The sequence below is a fragment of the Hylobates moloch genome, unplaced genomic scaffold (genome assembly GCF_009828535.3).
Source record: "Hylobates moloch isolate HMO894 unplaced genomic scaffold, HMol_V3 SCAFFOLD_1, whole genome shotgun sequence".
Classification (NCBI taxonomy): Eukaryota; Metazoa; Chordata; class Mammalia; order Primates; family Hylobatidae; genus Hylobates; species Hylobates moloch.
Window position 1 is genome coordinate 22329686 of NW_026652276.1, and position 24145 is coordinate 22353830.

Genomic DNA, 24145 nt, shown 5'->3' on the forward strand with positions numbered 1-24145 from the left:
TTCTTTATGCCTCTTTATTCCCAATCTCGTCAGCACTTTATAAAATCAGACTGGAGGGAGAGAGGCCTGAGAAGGCTCCCTTCCCACCCTCCAAGCTCAGCCGAAGTCTGGAAGGTCTCCTGCCCCCTCCCTATAGAAGGGACTCAAGGGGTGGGGCTGGTGCAGGGGGAACTGGGAGCTGGGCCAGGCCTGCTGGGCCATCCTCTCCCCCTGCCAAGAGGGGAGCTGGGCCTGGAGAGGGGCAGGAAGTAGGACCAGCCCAGCACTCCTGAGTCCTGGGGCTCTCCCTGTCCTGCTGACATTGGGGCTGGGACCCTGGCTGTCCCTAAATCACCCACCCCTGTAGCCCTACCCACCTTCTACATCTGTATCCCCCCCACCCGGCTTTCCCTAAATATATACAAATGTACAGAGGGCTCCCCCTCACCGGCTGGGATGGGTTCTATCTTCCCCCTCCCTCTCTCCTTCCTTCCCTTCCTCTCCATGAGGGCCTGTGGCCTGGTCTCCAGCCCTCCCGGGGCACCAGCCTGGGGGTAAGGGGTGTGGACAAGAAGGACCTTTGTGCAAAGCAGCTGACATCAGGGCAGGGGAGGATGAGAGCAGGAACTGAGTCCTGGCCCTCGCAGTGAGCACCGCCCCCAGGCCTTTCCCAGGAGCAGGAGAATGTGCTGGGGATCCCAGGAGGGGTCCCAGACTCCTGGGTCCTTTCAGTCACAGCACCATCCTAGCAAGCGAAATCTTCAAAGAGACCTCCTGGGGGACCGTGGGGGTGGTGGTGGTTGGGGAGCAGACTGCTGGGCCCCCCACCCTCGGCTCGACCCCGGCTCGGGCAGGGACTCTGCAGGAGAAAGAGAAGAGAGAGTGGGACAGGGAGAACTTGTGGGGCCAGGGACTCTGCCAGAGAAAGAGAGAGTGGGACAGGGAGCGCTCAAGTGGTGCCCCCAGGGCTCACACCGCCAGCCTTTCCTTGTCACCTCGGGCAGAGGCTCCAGGGCCCCCTCCACAGGCTGGTTCAGAAACCATGGACGTATTCAGTCCTGGGGAGGTGTGGCTGCATGCTCTGTAGAGCTTGTCCTCACCTGTTCCTGAAGCCCCAAAGTGGAGATGCCCCCAGTGGAGGTCCGCAGGGGGGTCTTGGGACGCCTCCATACCCGCTTCAGTCGATCCCAGGACACCTTGGGGTTCAGGGTGGGGGACAGCAGTGGGCTCAGGAAATTTGGATGAGAAGAAGCATGAGCCTTACCATGCCCAGCTGCCCATAGGACTTACTGCCACAGCAAACTCCCAGTAGGACACCCTCCTCCTCCTCACCCATCCCCTTCTCCTGACTCTGAGCCCTCAGGCCTGCCAGCCAGTCAGGGGACCCTGGCAGAGAACCCTGAACCTGACTTTCCAGCCAGGCCAGCTCCACCAGGCACCCCGCACTGCCCCCTTCTGCTTTGCCCACAGCCCCCACTCCCACCCTGCCTTCCCCGGGGCCCTTGCCTCATAGATGTAGTCGAGGATCTCCAGCAATGTGAGGATGCTGGCCCCAATGAACAGGCCCATCTGTCCCCCGAGGTCTCCTGGGAAGCAGGAGAGCAGTGTCAGAGGGAGCAGCTGGGCCGATCCACCCCCACACAAGCTGGGGGCAGGGACACCAGTCTCACCCAGCAGGGCTGACAGGCCATAGGCTGCTCGCTGCTCCATAGCTTCAGACGTCAGGGCCTCAAAGAAGACGTCTAGGACCAGGAAGTTCTCCCTGTGGAGACAGGAAGCAGGGTATCCGTGTGGGCCTCTCTTCCTGAGAAGGCTGACAGGGGCATCCCGGATCCAGCAAATCCTGATCAGAGACCACCACATGGGGAAGTCAGTGACTACCCCCTGGACTCCCCAAGGCTGTGAGGGGAGGCAGTCCCAGATGTGTGTTAGCTTCATCTTTTGAGGGGTAGCAAAGGGCCTGGGAGAGCAAAACACAACTCCTGGACCTGAAGGAAACCCTCATCCCTCCTCTAAAGCAGCCAGTGGTGTTGCCTTTGCCTCCACCTTACGCCTCTGCGGACCCTTCAGTGACCCCTGTTGCCTGTCAGTCCACTCCACAATGCCCCTTCTCGGTGTCCTGGGCAGCTGGTGGCCTGTCCCCGGCACCTTCTTCCCCAGCCACCGTCTTTTCTGCTTCCTCCACACAGCTGCCTATGGCTCAGGCTCCACACCACACCACACCACCGCCCCGTGCCACACCACCCCACCGCCCCACGTCCTCTCACTGGACGCCTCCCTATCGCCTCCTCTCGCAGACCCAAACCCAGGGCCCTCAGAGGCCAGCTCACGCCTCCCCAGCATCCCTCCCCGACTGGGGCCTGAGAATCAGTCCTACGTGATCAAACGTGGGCTCACTGACAAATTGTGGCATGGGTTTTGTGTTGTAATCATCTGTCCCCACGGAACCCAGCACTGAGCCTGGCACCCAGACCATGCTCCACAAGTGTAGACTGGCTGGAGGGGACCAGACCCAAGGCTCAGGGCAGTCCCTCCTGCCTCCCCCTGCAGGGTACTGTGTTCCTCTCCTGTCTCATCCTGTCCCTCTCCCTCAGTGCAGGGAAGAAAGACGCATAAGCAAAGCACTCTGAAATGTGGCATATGTGTAATGATGGAGATCTGTACAGGTGCTGGGAGCTCAGATGAAAGGCGTTTGGACATGGAAGGGCTTCCCTGGAGGTGGAGACACTGAATGTGACTTGAGCAATGAGTGGGGCTGCTTAGAAGAAAAGGGCTGTGGCCAGGCAAGGTGGCTTACACCTGTAACCCCAGCACTTTGGGAGGCCAAGGACAGCAGATCACTTGAGGTCAGGAGTTCAAGACCAGCCTGGCCAACATGGTGAAACCCCATCTCTACTAAAAAGACAAAAATTAGCTCGGTATGGTTGTGGGTGCCTATAATCCCAGCTACTTGGGAGGCTGAGGGAGGAGAATCACTTGAACCTGGGAGGTAGAGGTTGCAGTGAGCCAAGATTGTGCCACTGCACTCTAGCCTGGGCGACAGAGCAAGACTCTGTCTCAAAAAAAAAAAAAAAAAGAAGAAGAAGAATAGAGCTATGAAAAGCATTCGTGGTAGAAGACTCATCACAGAGATGCAGCCCGCTCCCCACCTCCACCATGCCCAGCACCTGCTGAGGGCAGCCTCCACCACACACACACACACACATACAGACCCACACAGACACACACATTCTCTCACACACATACCCATTCACAGATACACACACGCATAAGTGTGCGTGCACACACACATCACACACTCACATACACATACACTCACCCACAAGAAACACATACACACCCCCCACACAGATACCAACATGCGTGCACACACATGTACACACCCACATACACACCCACACCCACAAACACATACACACATACACTCACAAACACGTACACGCACACAGTCACACAGCCACCCCCCCCCCCCCCCACACACACACACACACACACACACATACCGTATGTAGGTCTCGTTGCGGTTGTACTTCCTCGCCAGGTACCGGGCTGAGCCCCTGTTGGGGATCCTGACCATGGAGATCTCTTTCCCGTAGCGCGTCAGGTTGCAGGGGGTGGGGCAGAAGCACGGGCCCTCGGGGCCCCCACCCAGGGAGTCTGCAACACAGAGGTAGCAGCTACAGTGGGAGTTGGAGAAGGGTGGTCCAGTGGCCCACCAACTGCAGAGAGGAGGCCCAGGGGCCGTCCTGAGGCAGGCACACCCACACTGAGGGCCTTTACTGGCCAGCCCCAGTGCTTCCTAGAGGGGACTGGCTGCAGGTCCCCACCTGAACCAGCTTCAGACTGCTCCGGAGAGCAAGTGTAAGCAGAACCCCCCAGCACCCTCCCAACCCCCTGGGACTGGGGAGGTCCTCATGGCCCAGAGGGAGAACAGAGCCCATCCACCAGAGCTAATCAACTATGTGAGGCCTCAGACACACAAGGAGGTGTGGAGAGGATGCTGGGATGCATGCATGGATGGATGGATGGATGGATGGATGGATGGATGGATGGCAGATGGCCAGATCGAAGGATGGGCAAACACAAGAACAAATAGACCGACAAGCTTCCCAGGATCAATGTGCTGGGCTTTCTCTGCCTGGCCCTTCAGATCCACTCTCCACTCTTCCACCTTGTTCTGCACCCTATGAGGCTGATCTCCACCAAATGCATCACCTAAACTCCCTTGTCCTCTGGCTTTGGGTTGGGTTTGGCCAACAGGAGGCCCCAGCAGAAACAGAAGGTGAGAGGGAAGAGATGCCAGGGTATTTCTCCCGCCTGGCTTCCTCACTGCCAGGCCGTAGGTGGCAGAGGCTGTGCTCCTCCAGCCATGCTGCTGTCAGTCAGCCCTCTCGGACAGCCACAGGTCTCTCTCCTCCTGCAGGCCTGGTGGGAATGAAGGCTCCCCATGTTGCTAGTTCTGTGGTCTTCCACTGTGCCTTGCAGGCTCCTTACTCCTGATCACACGTCTGTTCCTTCACTAAACACCTCCAATCACCCCTGTGACAGATGCAGGTGGTGTGGGGGACAGAGAAGGGCTGGATATGTGTGTGGCTGCCCAGTGTCTCAAACCCAGCCCCAAGGCCCCAGGTGTCTGGATTACTGCAGCCAGCTCTGCCAGTCCCTGGCTTTGAGTCTCCTCCCCTCCTATCTCATTGGACTCACCTGGCATTCCTGCCTTGCCAGAGGCCTTTGTTGACTTCCTAGAGCCTCCCTCCTCTTTTTTTTTTTTTTTTTTGAGACAGAGTAACTCTGTAGCTCAGACTAGAGTGCAATGGTGTGATCCCAGCTCACTGCAGCCTCGACCTCCCAGGCTCAAGCCTATCCTCTTGCCTCAGCCTCCCGAATAGGTGGGACTATAGATGTGCACCACCACACCCAGTTCACTTTTTTATTTTTTGCAGAGACAGGGTCTCACCATGTTGCCCAGTCTGGTCTTGAACTACTGGGCTCAAGTGATCCACAGACCCTGGCCTCCCAAAGTGCTGGGTCTACACTTGTGAGCCACTGTGCCTGGCCTCCCTCCTCCACTCTTTCTACTCCCTCCCCTGTTCTCTGCCCTGCAGCCACACAGATCTTTCAGTGCCCTGGACACAGCATGCTCTTTCTGGCCACAGGTCTTTAGTGTATGTGCCCCTTTGCACCTGACTCTTATACACCCATCAAGCCTCAGCTAATGTGTCCCTTCCTCTAGGAATCCTCCCTACCTTCCCAGGCTAGGGCTGCACACCCCTCCTTGGGGCCTTGCCGCACACCCGAGGCTCCCCTCTCCAGGAGTTGACAAGCTGTGTGGGAATGGCTGTCCACAGCCCTGCCGGGGTGTAAGCTCTCCAAGGGCAGGGCTGTCGCCCCCACTCTCACCTCCAGTACCCAGCACAGGCTGTAAAGGTCTGGAGAATGCGCGAATCGATGAATGGATGGATAGATGGATGAACTGCAGATCAGGCAAGATCTGTGGACAGATGGGGTTTGCCTTACCCACACCGATAGCCAGCAATGCATTTTTCCTGAGACCAAGAGAGAAGTCATTTCACTTTCTCAAAGTGGGTGAGCTCATTGGCTGAACCAAGATGCGAAGCCCAGACCTTCACTCCCAGTACTGGCTTCTCTGCAACCCCCCACCCTGCTGCCTCCACTTACCCAAGTGTCTGTACCTGCAGAGGTCTGCAGACCTCTCCCCGACCCCACTGAAGTATGGGCTAAGGCTCAACCCCCAGGAAGAACCCTCCAGGAAGAGATTGAGAGGGGAGGAGCCAAGACAGTGAGGAGAAGAGTGGACAGAGACATGAAGAGGCTGATGGAGAGGTAGGAAAGGGTAGGCAGCACGGACCCAGTGTGTGGTCGGCACACTCGATGTAGATATTTGGTGGGCAGATGGTCTCATTGCCTGAAAGGAGAGAAGATTATTCCTGGAATCCACGATCATTTCCCCTGTCCCCCACACACCCAAATGTAAGCACATACATGCATGCACACACATATGCACACATTTGCATAAATGTGCTTGAACACCACACACACAACCCCCACAAATACACAACCACGGATATAGATGAGCATGCGCGTACGCAAATACATATTAACATGCACACAGGCATCTGCATGCTGGCATTCCCACATGCATATGTGAAACCATGTTTAAAAATCCCAAACACTCACACTCACACGAGTACAGAAACACACACATGTTGTATACATGCACCTGCCTGTGCACATGAGCAATGCCTTGCCCCGGGAGGCTCTGGAGCCTAGCAGGGTGGCATGGAGGGCTGGCTGGGGGTGGGGTGCCCACCTGGCATGTGCACCATCCGGCAGTGGCAGCGCTGAAGCACGGCCTCCTTTTCACAGCGCAGCCGGCAGGCAGACACACTGTAGGCCGAGTAGCCCTGAAGCTCAGGCTCCCTGAGCTCACTCTCTGCGCGGCAGTTGCCCCAGGGCTGGGGCAGGTAGGTCAGCTGCAGAGGTGGGGCATGATGAGGTCATGCTCAGGAATCCCACCCGGTCCTCCAGTGCCCACAGCCCCAGCAAAGTCAACACAGCTGGCAGGCTGTGAGCTTCTAGAGGGCAGGTTTGCTCCGCATACCCTCTGAGCCCAAAGGCGAGCCCTGTGCCCAATCCAGGGCCTGGCAGGAGGTGCTCACCCGCTGTTCCTGACAGGACACAAAGGTCTGGAAGCCTGGGGACACCCCGAACCCCAGCTGGTGGATGTAGGGCGGCTCCTCCTGGCTGTGGATCTGCACCCGAATACCTGCCTCAAACGACGTCTCATCTGCACAGCAGAGATGGGGACCTTTGGAAACCCATCCCAGGCAGAGGGCCCATGCCCCAGTCCCCAAGGTGGCCCTTGTCCCTTTCCGGCCTGCGTACTTGTCTCCCTCCAGATGGGCAGGTACTCCTCCTGCTGGACGTCCAGCATGATCTCCAGGCCACTGCCCATGCCCCCTGCCCGGCTGGGCAGCGAGCTCCGCGGGTCTGCGTTGAAGGTGTAACACTTCCCATAGCGAGTATAGACCTGGGAGGTGGGTGAGAGAGCAGGAGGGGAGATGAAAGGAGTGGCCAAGGCAACTCCGAAGTTCCCTGCTCCCTGCTGAGGGCCACCAGATCTGCTTGGACACTCCAGTCCCATATCCTAGCAAGCAATGTATAGCCCAGCCTCTCCAATGAGCACCGACTTTTCTACTGATGGTCTCCTTTAGATGATTAAAAGGCATCTCCAACCTAACAGCACATCGACACCTTCCCAAACCCTGCCCGCCCCCTACCATTTTCCTCCTCCTTAGTAAACCACCCCACTATATCCACCCAGTTTCTCAAGTCGGAATTTCTGAAATCTCCCCTTCCATCACTCCTGCATCGAAGCCAACAGCTAGTCCTGGGACACTTCTTTTTCTTCTTCTTCTTTTTTTTTTTTTTTTTTTTTGAGATATGATCTTGCTCTGTTGCCCAGGCTGGCATGCAGTGGCACGATCTCAGCTCACAGCAGCCTCAACCTTCTAGGCTCAAGCCATCCTCCTGCTTCAGCAGCTTGACAAGCAGCTGGGATTATAAGCATATGCCACCAAGCCCAGCTAATTTTTTTTTATTTTTTATTTTGTTTTTGTAGAGACAGGGTCTTGCCATGTTGCCCAGGCTGGTCTTGAACTCCTGGGCCCAAGCAATCCTTCTGCTTTGGCTTCCCAAAGTGCTGGGATTACAAGCATGAGCCACCACATCCAACCTCCAGGCCACTTCTGAAATACATTTAGAATCCATCCACTTTCCTTCCTTCTCCAGTAACCCCCATTTTGCCATCTCCTCCTAACTGCTCTCCCACCTTGGTCCACCCTTGCCCCTCCCTACCGGAAGCCATGGTGCCCAGTCCACAGTGCTCAGATCCAGTGAAACCACTCACTGACTTACCCAACAATAGCTTCCCATTTCCCACATAATGAAGTCATGCTCCTTCCCTAACCCAAAAGTGCCCATGTGATGTGGCCCTTGCCTGCCTCTCCCACCACCTCCCCCACATCTCTGTGACAAGTTCAGACACCTGGACTCCTTTTCTCCTCGGGCTTTTGTTGTTGTTGTCCCCTCTCCTGGAATGCCCCTGCACACACACTCTTGGTATGGCTAGCTGCCCATCGCTGAAGCCTCAGCATGTCACACTCCTACATCACACAGCCACATTCAGTGTCACCGTCCACGCAACCACATGTCTGTTGGTTTGCTCAAGGTACTTATCAAGACCTGAGATGATCTTGTTCACCTACTTGTCTCCTGTCCATTGTCCATCTCTCTCAATGAGCATGTATGCTGCACAGGAGCAGTGAGCCTCTCTGGTGTCCCCAGCCTCTGGCCCAGTGCAGGGCACAAGGGACACTTGAATAAGCAGTCTCTGCAGCACAGAAGCCCGGCTCCCTTTTTCTCTGCGGAGAGTTCTCCTGCATGGACAGCAGATGGCGCTGGCGCCCCGGAGATGGAAGCCCAGGCTCCCGCTGGGGATTTAGCTGCCACCGGGAGCTGCGCAGCGGCAGGGGTGGAGAACAGGCTGAGGGAAAGGCGGTTCTAGTTCCCCTCTGCCAGGCTTCCCCAACAGAGCTGAGCCCCTGGGTCAAACCCATCACAGGCAGCACCTTCCCTGCGGGGAAGGGGTCGGCGCACTCAATCACTCTCTCCCGCTCCCGCTCCCCTCTCCTTGGGAACATTTCCCACTGGTAAAAGCTGGAAGAAACGGCAGGAAGCGGTGTGGAAGGAAAAAGAGATCCTGAATGCCTGGCTTCACAGGGGGAGTGCAGAAGGGAGAGAGGCTGGGTGGAGGGCAGCGAACCAACCGAGAGTCCTCCTGAGACCTCCTGGGGGCAGGGTGACGTCCCCATGCCTGAGAACTAGACCACCCTGCTGCAGTGCTCTGGGAGTCGCAGCCCTGATCCTCCCCTCTCCCACCGTTCTTCTACCACCCAGCCACCCTGCTTCCCGTTCCCGAAACAAAAACGTGTGCACCACAAACAAAGCTCCCTGAGTTTACAGAACATAGTGCCGTCTACCGTTGCACACATCCCCTCAGTACCAGCTAGGTGTAGTTATCCCGACTACTCCAGATGAAGACATCACAGCTCAGAGAAGTGAAGTGACGTCCAAAGTCACACGGCTGGGAAGAAGGAGAGGTGCACCTCATCCAGGGGCGAGGCTCCAGCTGCTCCCGCAAACCATTGCTGGCACCCCCCACCCCAAGCCTACCCTACCTCGGGACCCAGCTCCTGCCCCAGCCCCATCCAGGTAGATGAGACAGGAATGGGCCCCAGTCCCGTCCCCTTCTCTTCTCCCATTCCTCCTTCCCTTCTGCATCGTTCCTCTGTACCTTCCTCACCCTTTCTTCTCCATATCGGCTTCCCTTCAATTCCTTGCCTGTCCCCCAAGTCTTCTCCTTCCCTCAACATCCCCCACACACCTTTACCAGCTCCCAGGTTCAAGTCCTTGACCCCACAGGTATCACCCCTGTCTTCCTCCCTGCTATGTATCCATCTGTGGGGCAGGAGGGGGTGTCATGGACAGCTCAGGAGCACTCAGTATGCCCCATGCACTGTGCTAAACGCTTCACATGCTCTATCTGGATGAATCCTCACAACTACCCTGTGAGGTGGGTACTATTATCTCCCCATTCTACAGAGAAAGAAATGGAGGCTCAGAGAATTCAACTGGTTTCCCAAGATTTTCAAGCCCAGGGCTTAAAAGCTATTGTGCACACGAATCAGGGGGATCTTTTTAAAGTGCAGATTCTGGTAGAACAGATGTGGGGAGGGAGTTGGACAAGGCTGAGAGTCCATGGACCACACTGTGAGTAGAAAGGCACTAGGTGAAGGAGGAGAACCCAGCAAGACAGCCCAACTCTAGACCTGTGCTCTTATGGCAAGTCACTGGAGGTGGAGGAACTCTGAAGTGGGCCTGGTGCAAGATTCCTCTGTCCCATCCAGGTGCAGTGGCTCACACCTGTAATCCCAGCACTTTGGGAGACCGAGGAGGGCAGATCACTTGAGGTCAGGAGTTCGAGACCAGCCTGACCAACATAGTGAAACCACATCTCTACTAAAAATACAAAAATTAGCTGGGTGTCGTGGTGGGCACCTGTAATCCCAACTACTCAGGAGGCTGAGGTAGGAGAATCGCTTGAACTCAGGAGGCGGAGGTTGCAGTGAGCTGAGATCACACCACTGCACTCCAGCCTGGGCAACAGAGTGAGACTCCATCTCAAAAAAAAAAAAAAAAGTCCAGACCCCGGGACTCATGCATGTAATCCCAACACTTTGGGAGGCTGAGGCGGGCGGATCACAAGGTCAGGAGTTCGAGACCAGCCCGGCCAATATGGTGAAACCCCCGTCTCTACTAAAAATACGAAAATTAGCTGGGTGTGGTGGTGGGCGCCTGTAGTCCCAGCTACTCAGGGGGCTGAGATAGGAGAATCACTTGAACCCAGGAGGTGGAGGTTGCAGTGAGCTGAGATCACGCCACTGCACTCCAGCCTGGGTGACAGAGCGAGAAAAAAAAAAAAAATTCCTGGGTCCTGGTGGTGTGGGGGAAATGCAGATGGGAGGCATATATTAGTATTTGTAGAAATCTGAAAGTACTCAACCTCTTCCTATTTCAAACCAAGAAGATGCTAGAATCAGCTCTTGCTGACACAGCCAGTTTTGCATATACGCTCCAGTTGAAAGGCTAAAGAAGGCATGGGCGACGTGGCGTACCCACGTTATGAGCTCCTCACTCGTGTCCCTCAGCATTCAGCACCACCTCAGCAGAGCCCTGACTGCCAGGCACCGTTATGGTCTCTCTGAAGCTCAGCCTCACCCATGGGACCATGAACTCCATGTGACCAGGAGTCCTGTTTCCCTCTTGGCATCCCCAGAGCCCAGCAAGATTTGCAGAAGGAGGTATGAGGTGGGAGGAAGGAAAGCAAACACTATCAAACATCCCGACTTTGTACCAAGTCCTGTGATAGGTGCTTTTGATCTATTTTCTCCTTTGAGTCTCCAAGAAACCCATATGAGCTAAGTATTTTTTCCCCCATTTAATGATTAGGTACCTGAAGCTCAGAGAAGGAAAGTGACTTGGCTAAGGGCACACAGCAAATAAATGACAGCCGAGATTCAAACAGAACTGAACCCCAGGTCAAAGCACAGTAGGTGTTTATAGAACACCTGGTGGGTGTTCAGTGAATGAATGGCTTTTGGAGGCTCCTGACTCTCGGAGGGGCTGGAGCAGCATCCCTACCTGGTACCTCCAACAGACACACACAGACACACGCTACATGGGACCGAGCCCACCCCACACAGGGCAGAACGAATGCCCAGCTGGCGAAGGTGGTGGTTCCTTGGCACACAAACCCTCAAGGTGGCTGTGCAGAGTCGGGGTGACAAAGGGAGATGGGTGGAAGTTGTCTGGGTCTCAGGGATACTCTGCAGGGAATGGACCGGCCAGACTGGCAGGAGGAGGCCACCTGCACAGCCCGGGTCAGTCCTGACTGCTGGTCAAAGCACAGCGTTGCCCAGGAGACAGTCCCTGGGCCAGGCAGGCAGGGGCAGGTGGAGCCATCAGCTCCTAAGTGGCAGAACTCTGGTGGCAGCACAGCCCACAGCTTCTTCCATGGAGACGGCACGGCAGCTCTGCCACAGGGTCCCACAGGTTGTCCACTGCTCCCTCCCCATGGACTGGCCCAGGAAGGGGGGGGCGGTATGCAAAGGAGTTGAGAGTCCAGGGTCCAGTCACAGAAAGGGGAAGGTCGTGGGCCAGGGAGTGTCCTGATGGCAGAGGGGCTATCTCCAGATCACCGGCTCTCAGCCTCTGGGACCTGTCCCCATCTCAGACCCCCACCTCCTCCTTTGGTCTGGCCCTCCCTCTTTCTCTGCCTTAGCTCCAGGCCCATGCTCCTGGCCCTAGCTGGGGCATGTGGCCTCCCAAAGCCCCTCCCAGCCTTGGCTGACAGCTCCTAGACAGGACTATGTCTGTGCTGCACACAGACCCTCGGGTCCCCTCCCCCACCTTCCTTCTGGCCAGCGCCTGCCTGTCCTTCTCTGATCACTTCCCCTTCAGTGTTGGCCTGAACCCCGGCCTGGGTCTGTCTGCCTCGCTAGCCTCTGTTTCCTGATCTCAGTCTGTCTCTCAAGTCCTTTCCTATCTGCCAGGCCCGTCTGTCCCTACCCCTGATCAGTTATCCACTTGGACTCTGTTTCTCTGTCCCTGCCCTCTGTTGACCTGTCCATCCCCTTGGCCTCTTTCTCTACCATTGCCCTGGATGCCCCCTGGCCTTTTTGTCCCTTGCCCACTGCATTCTCTATCCTATTTTCTTTCTTCTCTGTCCATCCCTTAGTCTGGCTGTGGAGTCTCAGCCTCTTGTCTTCCTCCTAGACTTTTCCCTGGGCCTGAGGCTCCCCACCCTGACCCAACATGCCAGGAACCCCTCTCCAGGTGCCCTCCACCTCCTTCTCCCTGGCCCCTCTCTCTCAGGGTCTGCCTGAGACAGTGATGAGGGGTTGGGATAGAGTTGTCCAGAGCTTGCTCCTCATGAGAGCGGTGGCTTCTCTCAGCCCTCGGAGCTCCATCTATTCACAGCTTCCATTTCTCCAGAAAGCTCTCCCTGGCTGGCTTGCTTGCATCCTCCCTCCCTCGCAGAGCCCACAGGGTTAACAGGCAATTAGCGGGGCCAGGGCTCAGAGCTGTGGTGGGGAGAGGGCCCTGGGCCTCCAGGAGATAAGCAGCAGCCAGGAGCTTCCGAGGCCAGGCTAATCCCAGAGCTAATCTTCGGCCTGGGCTTTATCTCCACTGCCTTCTGGGCACCCTGCCTCTGGTCCCGACACTTCCCCTGACATTCTTCCATGGTGTCCCTTCCCCCAAATTCTATCAGCTCTCCCCTTGACGGGGTCCACCCCCATGCCTCTCTCTTAGGTACCCCTGGAATGAACTCCTCTGCCCCTAGGTCCAGAGTGGGCCAGTGGAATGGGGTGCATCTTCATCTGCCCTGGACTGTGACCAGCACCCTGGGGTGGAACAGCTCCCAGGGCCTGGCTTTATTCAGGGGTGGCCCAGTATCCAGGTTCAAAGCCTCTTCCTTCCCTATCCTTTCCAGGGGCAGAGGAAGGAAGATGGCACCAACCAAAATGCCTGAGGTGTCTGCGCTGCTCAGAACTTCGAGGTCACTCAGTCCAGTCACTTATTGTACAAAGGCAGAAACAAGCCTAGAGACGGCAAGGTTCAGATCCAAGGGCATGCAGAAAACAGGGGCAGATTCAGAAGTGGACCCCAGGTTCACCGGCCAACATCACCTCCCTGGGAGTCAGCAGGCCCTGGTTTCAGCTCCAGCTCCACCACTGACAGCCTGTGTGACTTAGGTTAGTAAAGTGATTTATCAACTTCTCTGGGCCTCAGTTTCTTCATGTGTCAAGCAGAGACAGAAATCCCTGCTTATTTCACAGATTAGTTGTACATCTCAAAAGAGAGGAAGTATGTGAAAGGCATTTGCAAAGTGCAGTCATATACGTGCACCGGTAATAAAGGTTTTGTAGAGACCAGCATGAACCAAGCTAGGGCAGAGATGGATCACTATGTGGTGCTGGAAATGGATACACAGGAGGCTCATAACATGGGGAAAGGGGCATATATTTTATAGGCTGACAGAACAGGGTTCAAATCCAACCTCTCCCACCAACTTTGGACAAACAACCTCAGATGTGTGATTGAACCTCTCTGAGCCTCGGTTTGCTCATCTGTAAAAGGGGAATGGTAATTCCTCCTCCTAAAGTTACATGAGAGGATTAGAGATCAATTCAGTGATTCCTGGCAGGTGCTCGAGGGAGGGGTGAGGCCCTTTGGGGAATGGAGCTTCCTGCCAGGATGGTGCAGCCATTTTGGTCTTGGATCCCCACTGGGTGCATCCTCACAGGGCATCAAGCACCTTGCAGGCTCTCTGCAATTTGGGAGCGGCTTAGAGGATGGAGCTCTGTCACAGCGAAACCCCCAGGCTCTGAGATATGGCTCTCCTACCAGATGGAAAGCCCAACCTAGTTTACATCCGGGCCTTGCCCTTAGTTAAGTCTGTGGGATTCAGATTCAATCAATTAACCTCTCTGATCCTCCATTTTTCATCTGTAAAATGGGAGTAACAACAGGCGCCCTTCAAAGGTGTTATGAGGAAAGACAGAATGTATGTAAATCATAGCAACCACTAATATTTATTTAGTGCTTACCTCTGTGCCAGGCACATTTCTAAGCACTTTATATAGATTAACCCCTTAACCCTCACAAAAATCCTATATGGCAGTAGTCCTATCGTTTTCATTTTACAGACAGGGTAACGGAGGTACAGAGAGGATAAGGAAGCTGACGGGACCAAGCAGTGTGGCCTTGGAGTCCACCCATAGCCACTGTGTGACATACACCTGGCACACAGTACCTACAAATAGTAGGCACTCAAGAACTGGTGAATGTTCAAACAACACTTACTTTGTCCAACACTATTCACTGAGCCTGTGCTCAACAGTGTCAGGCACTGTGTGCTTGGTGCTGGACATACAACAGAGAACAAAACAGACAGGCTCTGCCCTCAAGGAGTTTGCTGTCTGGCTGCAGAGACATTCATTCATTCAAAGTACTTATGGGCTAGGCACGGTGGCTCACACTTGTAAATCCTGGCACTTTAGGAGGCCAAGGTGGGAGGATCGATTGAGCCCAAGAATTTGAGACCAATCTAGGCAACATAGCGAGACCTCATCTCTACAAATAATAAATTCGCCAGGCATGGTGGCTCACACATGTAGTCCCAGCTACTCAGGAGGCTGAGGTGGGAGGATCTCTTGAGCCCGGGAGGTTGAGGCTGCAGGAAGCCCCCGTGATGGCATCACTGCACTCCAGCCTGGGCAACAGAGCATCACCCTGTCTCAAAAAAAAAAAAAAAAAGTGCTTATGGGGCACTTACAACATAAACACTTTGAACTGCACCAGGCGTGTTCACAAATCCACCAGTCACACAAATGGATAAATTGTTACTAGTTGTGATCCTTGTAGTGATGGGGTGACCTAGCCAAGGCCACTACGGTGGAACAGGAGCTCAATTTGGCTTGCAGGGTCAGGAAAAACTTCTCTAAACAAGCCACCTGGCTCACCCAGGAGGGGCATCAGACCATGCCACACTCAAGAAAGAGGAAGACACAGCGCCCTCAGCAGGCCTAGTTCTACACGTGCATACAGGGACCCCCCACCTCCCCGCCTCCATCGCCACCCATGAGCTTTTCAGGGCCGCTTCCTCCCTACGGTGGATCTAGGAGGCAATGGCTGCGGGTGTTTGTTCAAATGTAAATGTGTGAGCTGTGGTGGAAGGGACAGGGGAGCCCTAGGAGCCAGGGAGGCTTGGGGGCCGTGGAAGAAGGCTGTGGTCCCCGGCGGGCGCCGCGCTTCCACAGGAGAGGAGAACGGGAGCATGAAGGCCTCCGGGACCCAGGTAAACAGTCAAAACCATTCCCCGGGCAGCGACCGCTTAGGCCTTACACCCTAGAAAGTCAATTTTTAATTGGTGAATTGGTAAGTAAGTCCTTCCCTGACATTCCCGCCCCTCGATGCAAAGTTCCTCGTCGAGAGTTTTGCTTACACAGTGGAGCACACACCCACAGCCAGGCGGGAGTTCAGGAGACAAGACAGAAGGAGGCGACGGGGACGGTGGGTGGGTGGGTGTGCGCCCGCCAGGAGCTCTGGCCCCCCGCCCTCTCCCGCACACACAGCCTGGCCGCCCAGGCCTGGCCCACCCGCACCCAGAGGGCCGCACCCACCGGCTCGCGCGCCTCGCCGCCCTCCGCTTCCTCCCGCGGGCCAGGCATCCATCACGGCTCCCGAGCGCCCTCCCTCCCATCTCCTCCGGGCTCCTCCGCTCTCCTCCCTGGGTCTGCCTCATTTGCATTCCCCCGGCTCCCGGCTCCTCGGCAAAGTGACCTCCGCACACAGCAGCGCCAGAGGCTTCCACCGCGGAGGGAGACACCGCCGCCCGCCCCCGCCGCGGCCGGGGAGGGGGCGACAGGGGCGGGGGTCCTGAGGAGATGGATGCGGAGCCGGGCCTGGCTGGCGGGCCTGAAGCTGCCGAAAGGCCGGAGGCCGGGGGTGGGGCGGGCACTGAGGGACTTGGGTGCTCGGGTGGGATTTGAACCCGCGACCTCAGATCCCCAGCCAGGCGGGAGTGAGACATGGAAATCAGCACGAGGCCCAGGAGGCTGGGCGGAACCCATACTGGGAAACCGGGGCTCCCCAATGTCCCGTTTCCTTCCCCCGTGAGCCCCCACTGGGGAGGGGCCGGCCCCACCGGGCAGTCGCCCAGGGGTTCCCAGCCCTCCCGGGGGCCTGCCCAGCCCCCACCCCACCCCCCGGGCCCGCCGAGCTGCCTCCCCTCCCCCCGTTTGGTATTTACACCTTCCACACATTTGTAAGCTATTATCCTGTCCACGCTTAGTCACCGCTGAGCCAAGCGCCACGGATTTAGCTCCTTTAATCTTTCCTCCTAAATCAATCCTCCATTTCCCCTTAATCATCCCGTGGCTCCTCTCTGAACTCTTGCTGCCGCCTCGGCTGCTGCAGCCCGTGCCTATCTCTCTGGAACTGCTCCCCCTCCAACCCAACACCCACGGGTGTCCCAAGGGCATGGTGAGCATTTGAGGGGTGGGTTGGCTTTCCAGCGCTGCTAGCCCCAGCCTAGGAGCCAGGGGAAGAAGTGCAGACCCCTGCCCACCTCTTCCTGGAAAACACACCACTGAACCTTCCCATCTCCACTCTCAGGGTCTCTGCCCCTGTGTCCTCCTCCTGCCTTCCCACCCTCACTCATCCTTCTGAAGACCCTAAGTTTCCCCCATGATTTGCAAAAAAATCAAAAAACAAAAGTGGCAGATCTTCTCCCCTCGGGCCTCCTGCCCCCAGTGCTGGCAGTTCCCACCTCCTCTTCCCAGCTGCTCAAAGGAGGTGGGCTGCAGGGCCACCCTGGAAGGGCAGGGAACACTTATAACTTATAACCTCTGTCCCCTCTTATAACCTCTGTCCCCTCCTCCAGGGTGGCTGTCCATCTCTCCTGGACCACCTCAGGCTCCACCCCCTTCACTCCCTCCCGCCTGCCCATGGGACCCACTGACGACTCGGGGACTGGGTCTTGGCATTCTAATGCTCCCCGTAGTGCACCCTGGGTACCCCTGCCTCTCCATTCCTGATCCTTCCTGCCCCCTGCCTGGACCTAGCAGAGGCAGCCCTGCCGCCAGCCACAAGAGGGAGCAGATTCCTCCCAAGAAGCAGAAGGGCAGGGGTGGGGGTCCAGGAAGGAGTGCAGGCAGGGGAGACAGAGGGAGGATCAGAGGGGGACAGGACGTGGGGCAATTTCTTCAAACGCTAATCAGCATCTTCCGGCAGTGTCTGAGAAGCTGAGCTGATAATGAGCCCAGCTCGGGGCTGATTCCTGATTAATGAAGAGGCCACAGGGCTGCTGAGTGGGGCTGGGTGGGGCATGTCCCTCACGGCCCTCCCACTGCCCTTGAAGACCAGCCCTCTGAGACAGTAACAGTCCCTGCCCTTCCCTGCCGGGCCACACCACTTACATCCCCTCTACCCACTCCACTGCCCAAGCAGGCAGGCTGACAGCACCCCTCCAGGAGGGTCTGAGCCGCAGCTGGTGTGGGGTGGAAGGTGGTGAGGGTGGGTGCACCTGGTTCTGCAATCTGAGGGGTTGGCAGCCCTCAGTATTTTTTAAATCAGTTACTGTTCTATTAAAATAATCACGATTTGGAGCTGCTTTTGACAAACTGGAAGACCCAGCCATGCTGGGCTCCTCACACAGGGCAACAGTTAGCTGGGGCTGAGGAGCACCTGTGTCCTTCAAGACTAAGTGGTCTTCAGTTCTCCTCAGACCCCACCCTTCCCTACTGTATCCCCCCACCCCAACCTGACCTGCCTGGCTCCTGAGGGCAGGATCAGCCCTGAACCAGATGTTGAACTAAATGTGCTTAAGGCTCATGCCTCAGGAGAAGCTGGGACCACGGGGAACAGAGGGCTGGACAGGCAGGGGGAGTCAGAGGGACGCCTGTGTGGTAGATAAGAGGCTTGGACCCACCTCAGTGGGCACCCTCTCCCTTCCACAGCCAATGGGGTAAGGGGCAGCCCTCGGAACCTCCAACCCGGTGGCAAAGGTGTGGAGTTGGGATGGAGTGTGGGAGGAGCCAAGTGTAGCGGGTGGAGGGCAGAGACTGTCAGTATTGGCCTGACCACACACTGGGAAGAGAAGGGGCTAAGGAAGTCGCTGGGACAGAAGGAGTGGGTGCTGAGGAGCCCGAAAACTGGGTCCTGGGACAGCCAGAGAGAGAGAGAGAGAGAGGGCTTGCATGCTTTCTGTGCCTCAGAGCTGTCCTGGCTGGCGGCTGGGTGGGGCAGGGAGAGGAGAGAGGAGGGCAGGGAGGGGGACTGCCCAGCTGGAAGAGGCCTTGTCTAATTGTGCCTGATTAGTAGAGAGGAAGAGAACAGGGCGAGTGATTAATAGTCACGGCAGTCACCAGCGTGTGGGGAAGGAGGGTCGGGAGGGGGAGGGAGACCAGAGAGCCCATAGGGGATGGAGATAGTGAGGTGCCCACAGGGCCCCAGGCTCCTGGCCCCCCGGGGCTGCCTGGACCCTTGAGGACCCTGAGGAGCCGGGCTGGCTCCTACCCATGCCTCCTCAGGGCTTCTTCACCTCCCCCAGCCTCAATTTTCCAGACAGTAGTGTGGAAAAGACCAAAGTCATGTCCTGCACCTGGGAAGAAAGCACCTTTGCTCACGTGGTGTTTCCAGACACCCCACTGCCCCCAGCCCTCAGACACACGCCCTATCCTCAGCTCCACCTGAGATCGCAGCCCACAGAGTAGATGGCCCGACTTCCAATCACAGCCCGCAGCTACACCTCATATCCTGTGGTCCCAGTTGTAATCCCAGCCCTGCCCTACCCAGACAATCTCATTCCTAGGGCCATCCAGAGCTGTGCTGTCCAACATGGCAGCCTATAGCCGCGTGTGGCTATTTGAATTTAAAATTCATTTTCTTTGTCGCACTAGTCGCATTTCAAGTGCTCAACGGCCACATGTGGCTAGTGACTACCATGTTGGACAAGCACAGGTGCAGAGCGTGTCCATCACCACAGAATGTTCTATTGGCCAGCACTGATCTAGACAGAGTGTGCACACTCCTGCACCTATGCACATGTGCATGCATATTTTGGAGGGCTGGATAGAATGGGAATGCTAGTACAGGGCAGAGGAGGGTGTGGGCCAGAGGGTCAAAAGCAGGCGGATGACTAGGTAATGGTGAGTAACGAAGATGCCAGTACATGGGTCGGAAACCAGTAGGTGGTGCTGAGAACAGTCAGGTTAAAGATAGCCAGGAGTTGGGGTGGCGGCATTTATAACAGCTGACGCTTACACAGAGTATACGATGTGTGTGCCAGGTAGTGTGCTAAGCTCTTAGGAGCATCTCTTTACTCCTCACAACCACCCCCAATTTTTAGGTTCTAATATCCTATTTAAAGAATATACAAACTGATGCTCACAGAAGCTTTTTGGCTTCCCTACGGCCACACAGCTTAACGGGTAGAGCCGAGGTTCGAATCCTGGTGGTCCCCAGGTGAGAGGAGATGCTGAATTTTAGAGCCACCCTTGCATTTTACAGCTCAAGAAATGAAGCCTAGGGAGAAAGAGTGATTTCTGCCTTTTAGTAAGAGGGCAGGCTGAGAGCAGGCTGCAGTGGGGAAGGTAGAACTGGGGCTTGGAGGAAGGGGGTGTGGGTAGCAGATGGCGGCAGGAATCAGGCAGGAAGGGAGAGCTGTCTACAAGGCTGGGGGTGGGGGACATACAGGTGGTGGAATGGGTGGGAGTGAGATGGTATGAGACTGAGTGAGGAGGGGAGGGAGAAGAAGAGAGGAGCAGAGGTAAACTAGCTGGAGCTAGCCGCCGTGCACAGCAAACATACGGGGCCCACCTCCCAGGGCCCTCTCCTCTCTCCCCTCTTCCCTCTTCTCTCCAAACTGTGCCCAGCCTGCCTCATCCTCTAGGCCCTCCCAGCTCTCCTCCACCCAGAATGGCCTCTCCCTCTCTGAACTCGGCCTCTTACTATCCATGCACCTCGTCGGGCAATTGATCCCGGCACCTTATGACACCACTTGCATGGCTGATTAACTCTTTCATGGTTGCTTAAACTTCTGAGTGTCCCTGTCCCCACTCTACCATGAGACTATAGGCTGCTTGAGGACAGGGACTGGGGACAGGGCTTCCCGTCTTTGCTGTCCTCCACAGCTCTGAGCAAGGAGCCCAACACATAGTAGGCATGCAGAACTCCATGTTGATTGATTGACTGACTGATTGGGAGTGCATGAAGGGATATTAGGGAGCGTGGGGGGAGAGCGATTGCAGTGGTAACAGAAGCAAGAGCAGCAGCAGAGGGGACTGGGGGAGGGCACATTACCCGGAGTAAAAATAGGCTGGAAAATGTGACATTTATTAACTTGGATTCCAGAGGAAAGGTCACAGCAGAGTGGGGAGTGGGAAGGAGGAAACAGGGAAAGCAACAGAAAACACATAACAGCCCCTTGGTGAAGCCTGTCCCTGTCTCTGACCATCTCACCACCCATACCCCGGCAGGCTCCCCACCAACCAGCTTACATACCCATCTCCCCACCATAGACCCCAAATCCCCATCATTGACTCCAGGTCCTCACCACAGAGCTGATTATGGACCTCATGTCCTTTTTGGAGGCCCCATATCTTCATCTCCATGCCCATTCTCCAGTCTTTCTCCTGTAATACACCCCATCTTCCCCACTGCCATGGATCATGAGCCCCCAGCCCAATCTGTAATTCCAGACCCTGGTGAATCTGCAGCAGACTCAGCCCTTGAATGCCAGACCCAAGACAGTTACTCAGCAGACGGGGGATGCAGTGTGTGCAGAAGGGTAGGAGGCTGGGCTGGAGACAGGGGAAATGGAAATCCCAAAGGGGAATTCCTGTCCCCCAATGCTAGCTATGCCCTCTACTCCTCACTGTCCTGCACCAGGGCCAGAACCTCAGCCCACGGACTTCTACCATCCTCCTTTCTCCAGCCCCAGGGTACCAGAGGGCCTGTGGGAAATCCACCCACACTCCGGGCCATCCCCAGGATTCCGGGGACTCACCAGCCTTGATCAGGGGATCCCCGTTCCTGTATCCTCCAGGCACCGCCTCCTAGCCTGGAGACCAAGCAGAACCCTCTGCCTCCCTCCCCTTACTTCCTCACCCCCTCCAGCTCTTCCTCTCCTTTCCTCCCACTGAGGTCTCATCACCCTTCCCCTTTCCTGCCCACCCCCGACTCCCGCTCCGGGACACAAAGATCCCATTGATTTCTGCCCCAACAGCACCTGCTGAGACTGAGCTCTGCCCAGCCCCCAATACAGAGTGGTGAGGATTGAGGACAGCAGAGCCCTATGGATCCCAAAGGCCACACTCACCCTCCATATCCCACCTCCTCCTCGGGGACTCTACCAACCCTTGCTTTGGGGAGCAGTGCTTTTCCCTAGGAGAGGGAGTGTACAGCCAGACAACAGGCCAATGCCCCCGACTCTTCTCCCTGCACAATGTTCCCGCTCCTGTCCCTCTATTTCTACCTAACTCCCCTGCCCAATGGCAGGAGGCCCCAGACACTGCAGGCATGGTGGGGGCCAGGAACCTCGTTGGCTGGAGCATGTTTCCTGGTGATCCTGAGGCAGCGGGTGAGTGAGAACCTGGCGGGGGTCCCTATCACTTGGGCTGGCTGCTGGAGGCTGGGCCGGAGTGGGTACCATGTTGACGCCAAACATTTGCATATGCACTGGGCAGTGGCACAAGGATGAAACATACACACACACACACACACACAACGCTGGGAGCAAACTGTGGACTGGGGACAAGCATCTCGAGCGCCATGAATACTAGATACCCTGTGACTACGGGTGAATGGAGCCCTGACAGACAGGCGGTGTACAAGACACGCCCACCCCCTCACATACTTGACTGTGGGAGGCGTGCATGGGAGAGCAGCCCAAGCTCATACCCCTCTCCCGGAGAGGGTGCGTGTGTTTGTGCTCACACGTAGGTGAGAGATGGCGCCAGCAGTCTCCAAATGGGGAGCAGCGGTTGGGATAGATGGGGGTGGGGGTGTCATGAGAAGGGATGGCATCCACAGTGGGACCCTGTCCTTGGCAGCTAAGCGAGAACTGGGAGCTAGACATGGAGATGAGTAGCTCTCTGGGTGTGGGTGTGCAGGTGTGCATGTGAGTGTAGTGACAGGGACAGTGAGTGTGTGTGAGAGAGGGAGTGTGCAGGAAACTGTGTCCCCCAGCAGTGCGTGTGTGTGTGTGTGTGTGTGTGTGTGCGTGTGCATGTGCGCATGCACCCCTGCTGGGGCAGCAGTGAGGGTGAGTTATGCACATAAGAGTGAACCAGTGATTCCCAGTGTAAGAGCCAGAGCTGGGCATGGGAGCCGCTAGAACAGGAGACAGAGGGGGACCGGCCCCCGGGAGGGCTGGAGGGCAGAATGAAAGAGCGATGTGTGAGCGAGTCTGTGAGGGGGGCATGTGAGAGACACACAGAGATCCAGAAGAGACACTGGCACCCAGTGTCCTGAAGACCAGCTCTCTCCAGCCTGCCCACCAGGCCAGCTCCCCAGGAGGCCGCCCGGGGTCCTTCCCTAGATGGAGCCCCCCAAACCTCCCCTCCCTATCTCCTTCGTTTGGTGGGAAGAATCCAGTAGCCTCAGAAGAAAAAGGGAGCAAGAGAAAAGTGGGAGTCAGTTGGTCTGGCCTTGGGATGGTGCGTGCCTTCCCTGCAAGCCAGCCAGCTCCAGGACACCTGGGCCCATGCCCAGGAACCCCCACCCCAACTCCCAGACCTGGGCACTGCAGCAGCAGCAAAACCAAGCAGAGGAGGAGCAGCAGGCGCCCCAGGGTAAGCCCCTATGAGCGGCCACTGCTCCATGGCTGGGAAGCCAGAGGGCGACGCCAGGCTTGGAGAAACATGAGGCCAGCTTCTGGTGGCGGAAAGAAGGGAAGCCCTGTTGAGGATGCCCCTATACACCACTGCCACCACTCCTCCCCGCTCCCCAGCCTCCGGCCATCCAAGGCCAGGCAGCCCAGCTGGCAGAACTCACCACAGAGAAGTTGCTGGCGGAGCAGTGATGCCCACTGAAGTTGCAGCTCTTGAGCATGTCGGCGAGCTGGTGGCCAGTGCGGTTGAGGATGTCTACCATGTCAGGCTCTGGGTAGCGCAGGCCAGCGGCACGGTGCCCATCCCGGTCTTTGGGGGGCAGCCCTGTCAGATTGGCCAGGTGGAAGATGTCGGCATCGCTGAGTGCCGAATGCCGGAAGCGGTTGATATTGCAGAGGGTGACAGCCGGGAAGCCCGCCACTGGGGCTGGGGCAGCAGGGTCCATTGCCACCAGGTGAGGCCGGGTCAGGTAGCCCCGGGCCAGGCCAGCCGCCTGGTACAGGAAGGCAGCCAGCGAGGTGAGTAGGGCCAGTGCCCACAGGGTTCTGCGCAGTCCGTGGGGGCCTGGGCCACAGGCCCGGCCCAGTCCATGCAGGGTGCTGGTGCTGGCAAAGGTGGCCAGGTCCCGGGGGCCTGCTGCCCCTGGAGCAGCCCCGAGGAGGCTCTGCTCATCCCCTGCCTCCTTCTCCTTGGGTTTCGCATCCTCCTCAGCAAATTTGATTTTGCACACAATCTCGATCGGCATCTGTCCCCGGCTGCTGGGACTGGCCAGAGCCTCCCTGCCCTGTCCCTCCCTAGCCAGCAGCCCTGGTGCCCTCCCGAGTGGCGGTGGTGGCAGCGGCTGCTCTTCTAAACTCAGGGCAAGCGGGAGGAGGACAGGGACAGGGTGGGGGCCCGAGGTGGGGGAGTCACTCCCACTCCCAGCAGCTCCGCAGCCCTGGTGCTGCCTCTGCCGCTGCTGCCTCTGCTGCCGCTTGTCTCTCTCCTCGATCGTCTCCTTGTGGCTTCCCTTATCAGCACCAGCACAGCTGTCAGCCCCTGCGTGTGTCCCTGCGAGCGAGCGAGTGAGCGAGGGAGCGAGCGCTGCTCCGCCACGCCGCGCAGCCCCAGCCGCTCCACTCAGCATG

General features: G+C 57.0%; 1 protein-coding gene across 1 annotated transcript; it reads right to left on the reverse strand.

Annotated features, from left to right (window-relative positions):
* ASIC4 (acid sensing ion channel subunit family member 4) lies at nucleotides 1-24145 on the reverse strand. The gene is made up of 10 exons (XM_032754378.2): nucleotides 23182-24145; nucleotides 6886-7030; nucleotides 6660-6787; nucleotides 6311-6473; nucleotides 5849-5905; nucleotides 3483-3636; nucleotides 1650-1741; nucleotides 1486-1565; nucleotides 1080-1175; nucleotides 1-838 (listed from the first exon to the last, which is right to left on the reverse strand). Exons 1-10 carry the CDS (start codon nucleotides 24142-24144, stop codon nucleotides 725-727), a joined length of 1992 nt encoding a protein of 663 aa, XP_032610269.1. The 5' UTR covers nucleotide 24145; the 3' UTR covers nucleotides 1-724.

Excerpts from the sequence above, each read along its gene's own strand:
- ASIC4 (XM_032754378.2), bottom strand. The coding sequence starts at position 24,144 with ATGCTGAGTGGAGCGGCTGGGGCTGCGCGGCGTGGCGGAGCAGCGCTC. Across the intron at positions 7,031-23,181 it reads CCGCCAGCAACTTCTCTGTG|GTCTATACTCGCTATGGGAA; the intron begins GTGAGTTCTGCC and ends CCCACCTCCCAG. Across the intron at positions 5,906-6,310 it reads CCGGATGGTGCACATGCCAG|GCAATGAGACCATCTGCCCA; the intron begins GTGGGCACCCCA and ends CTCTCCTTTCAG.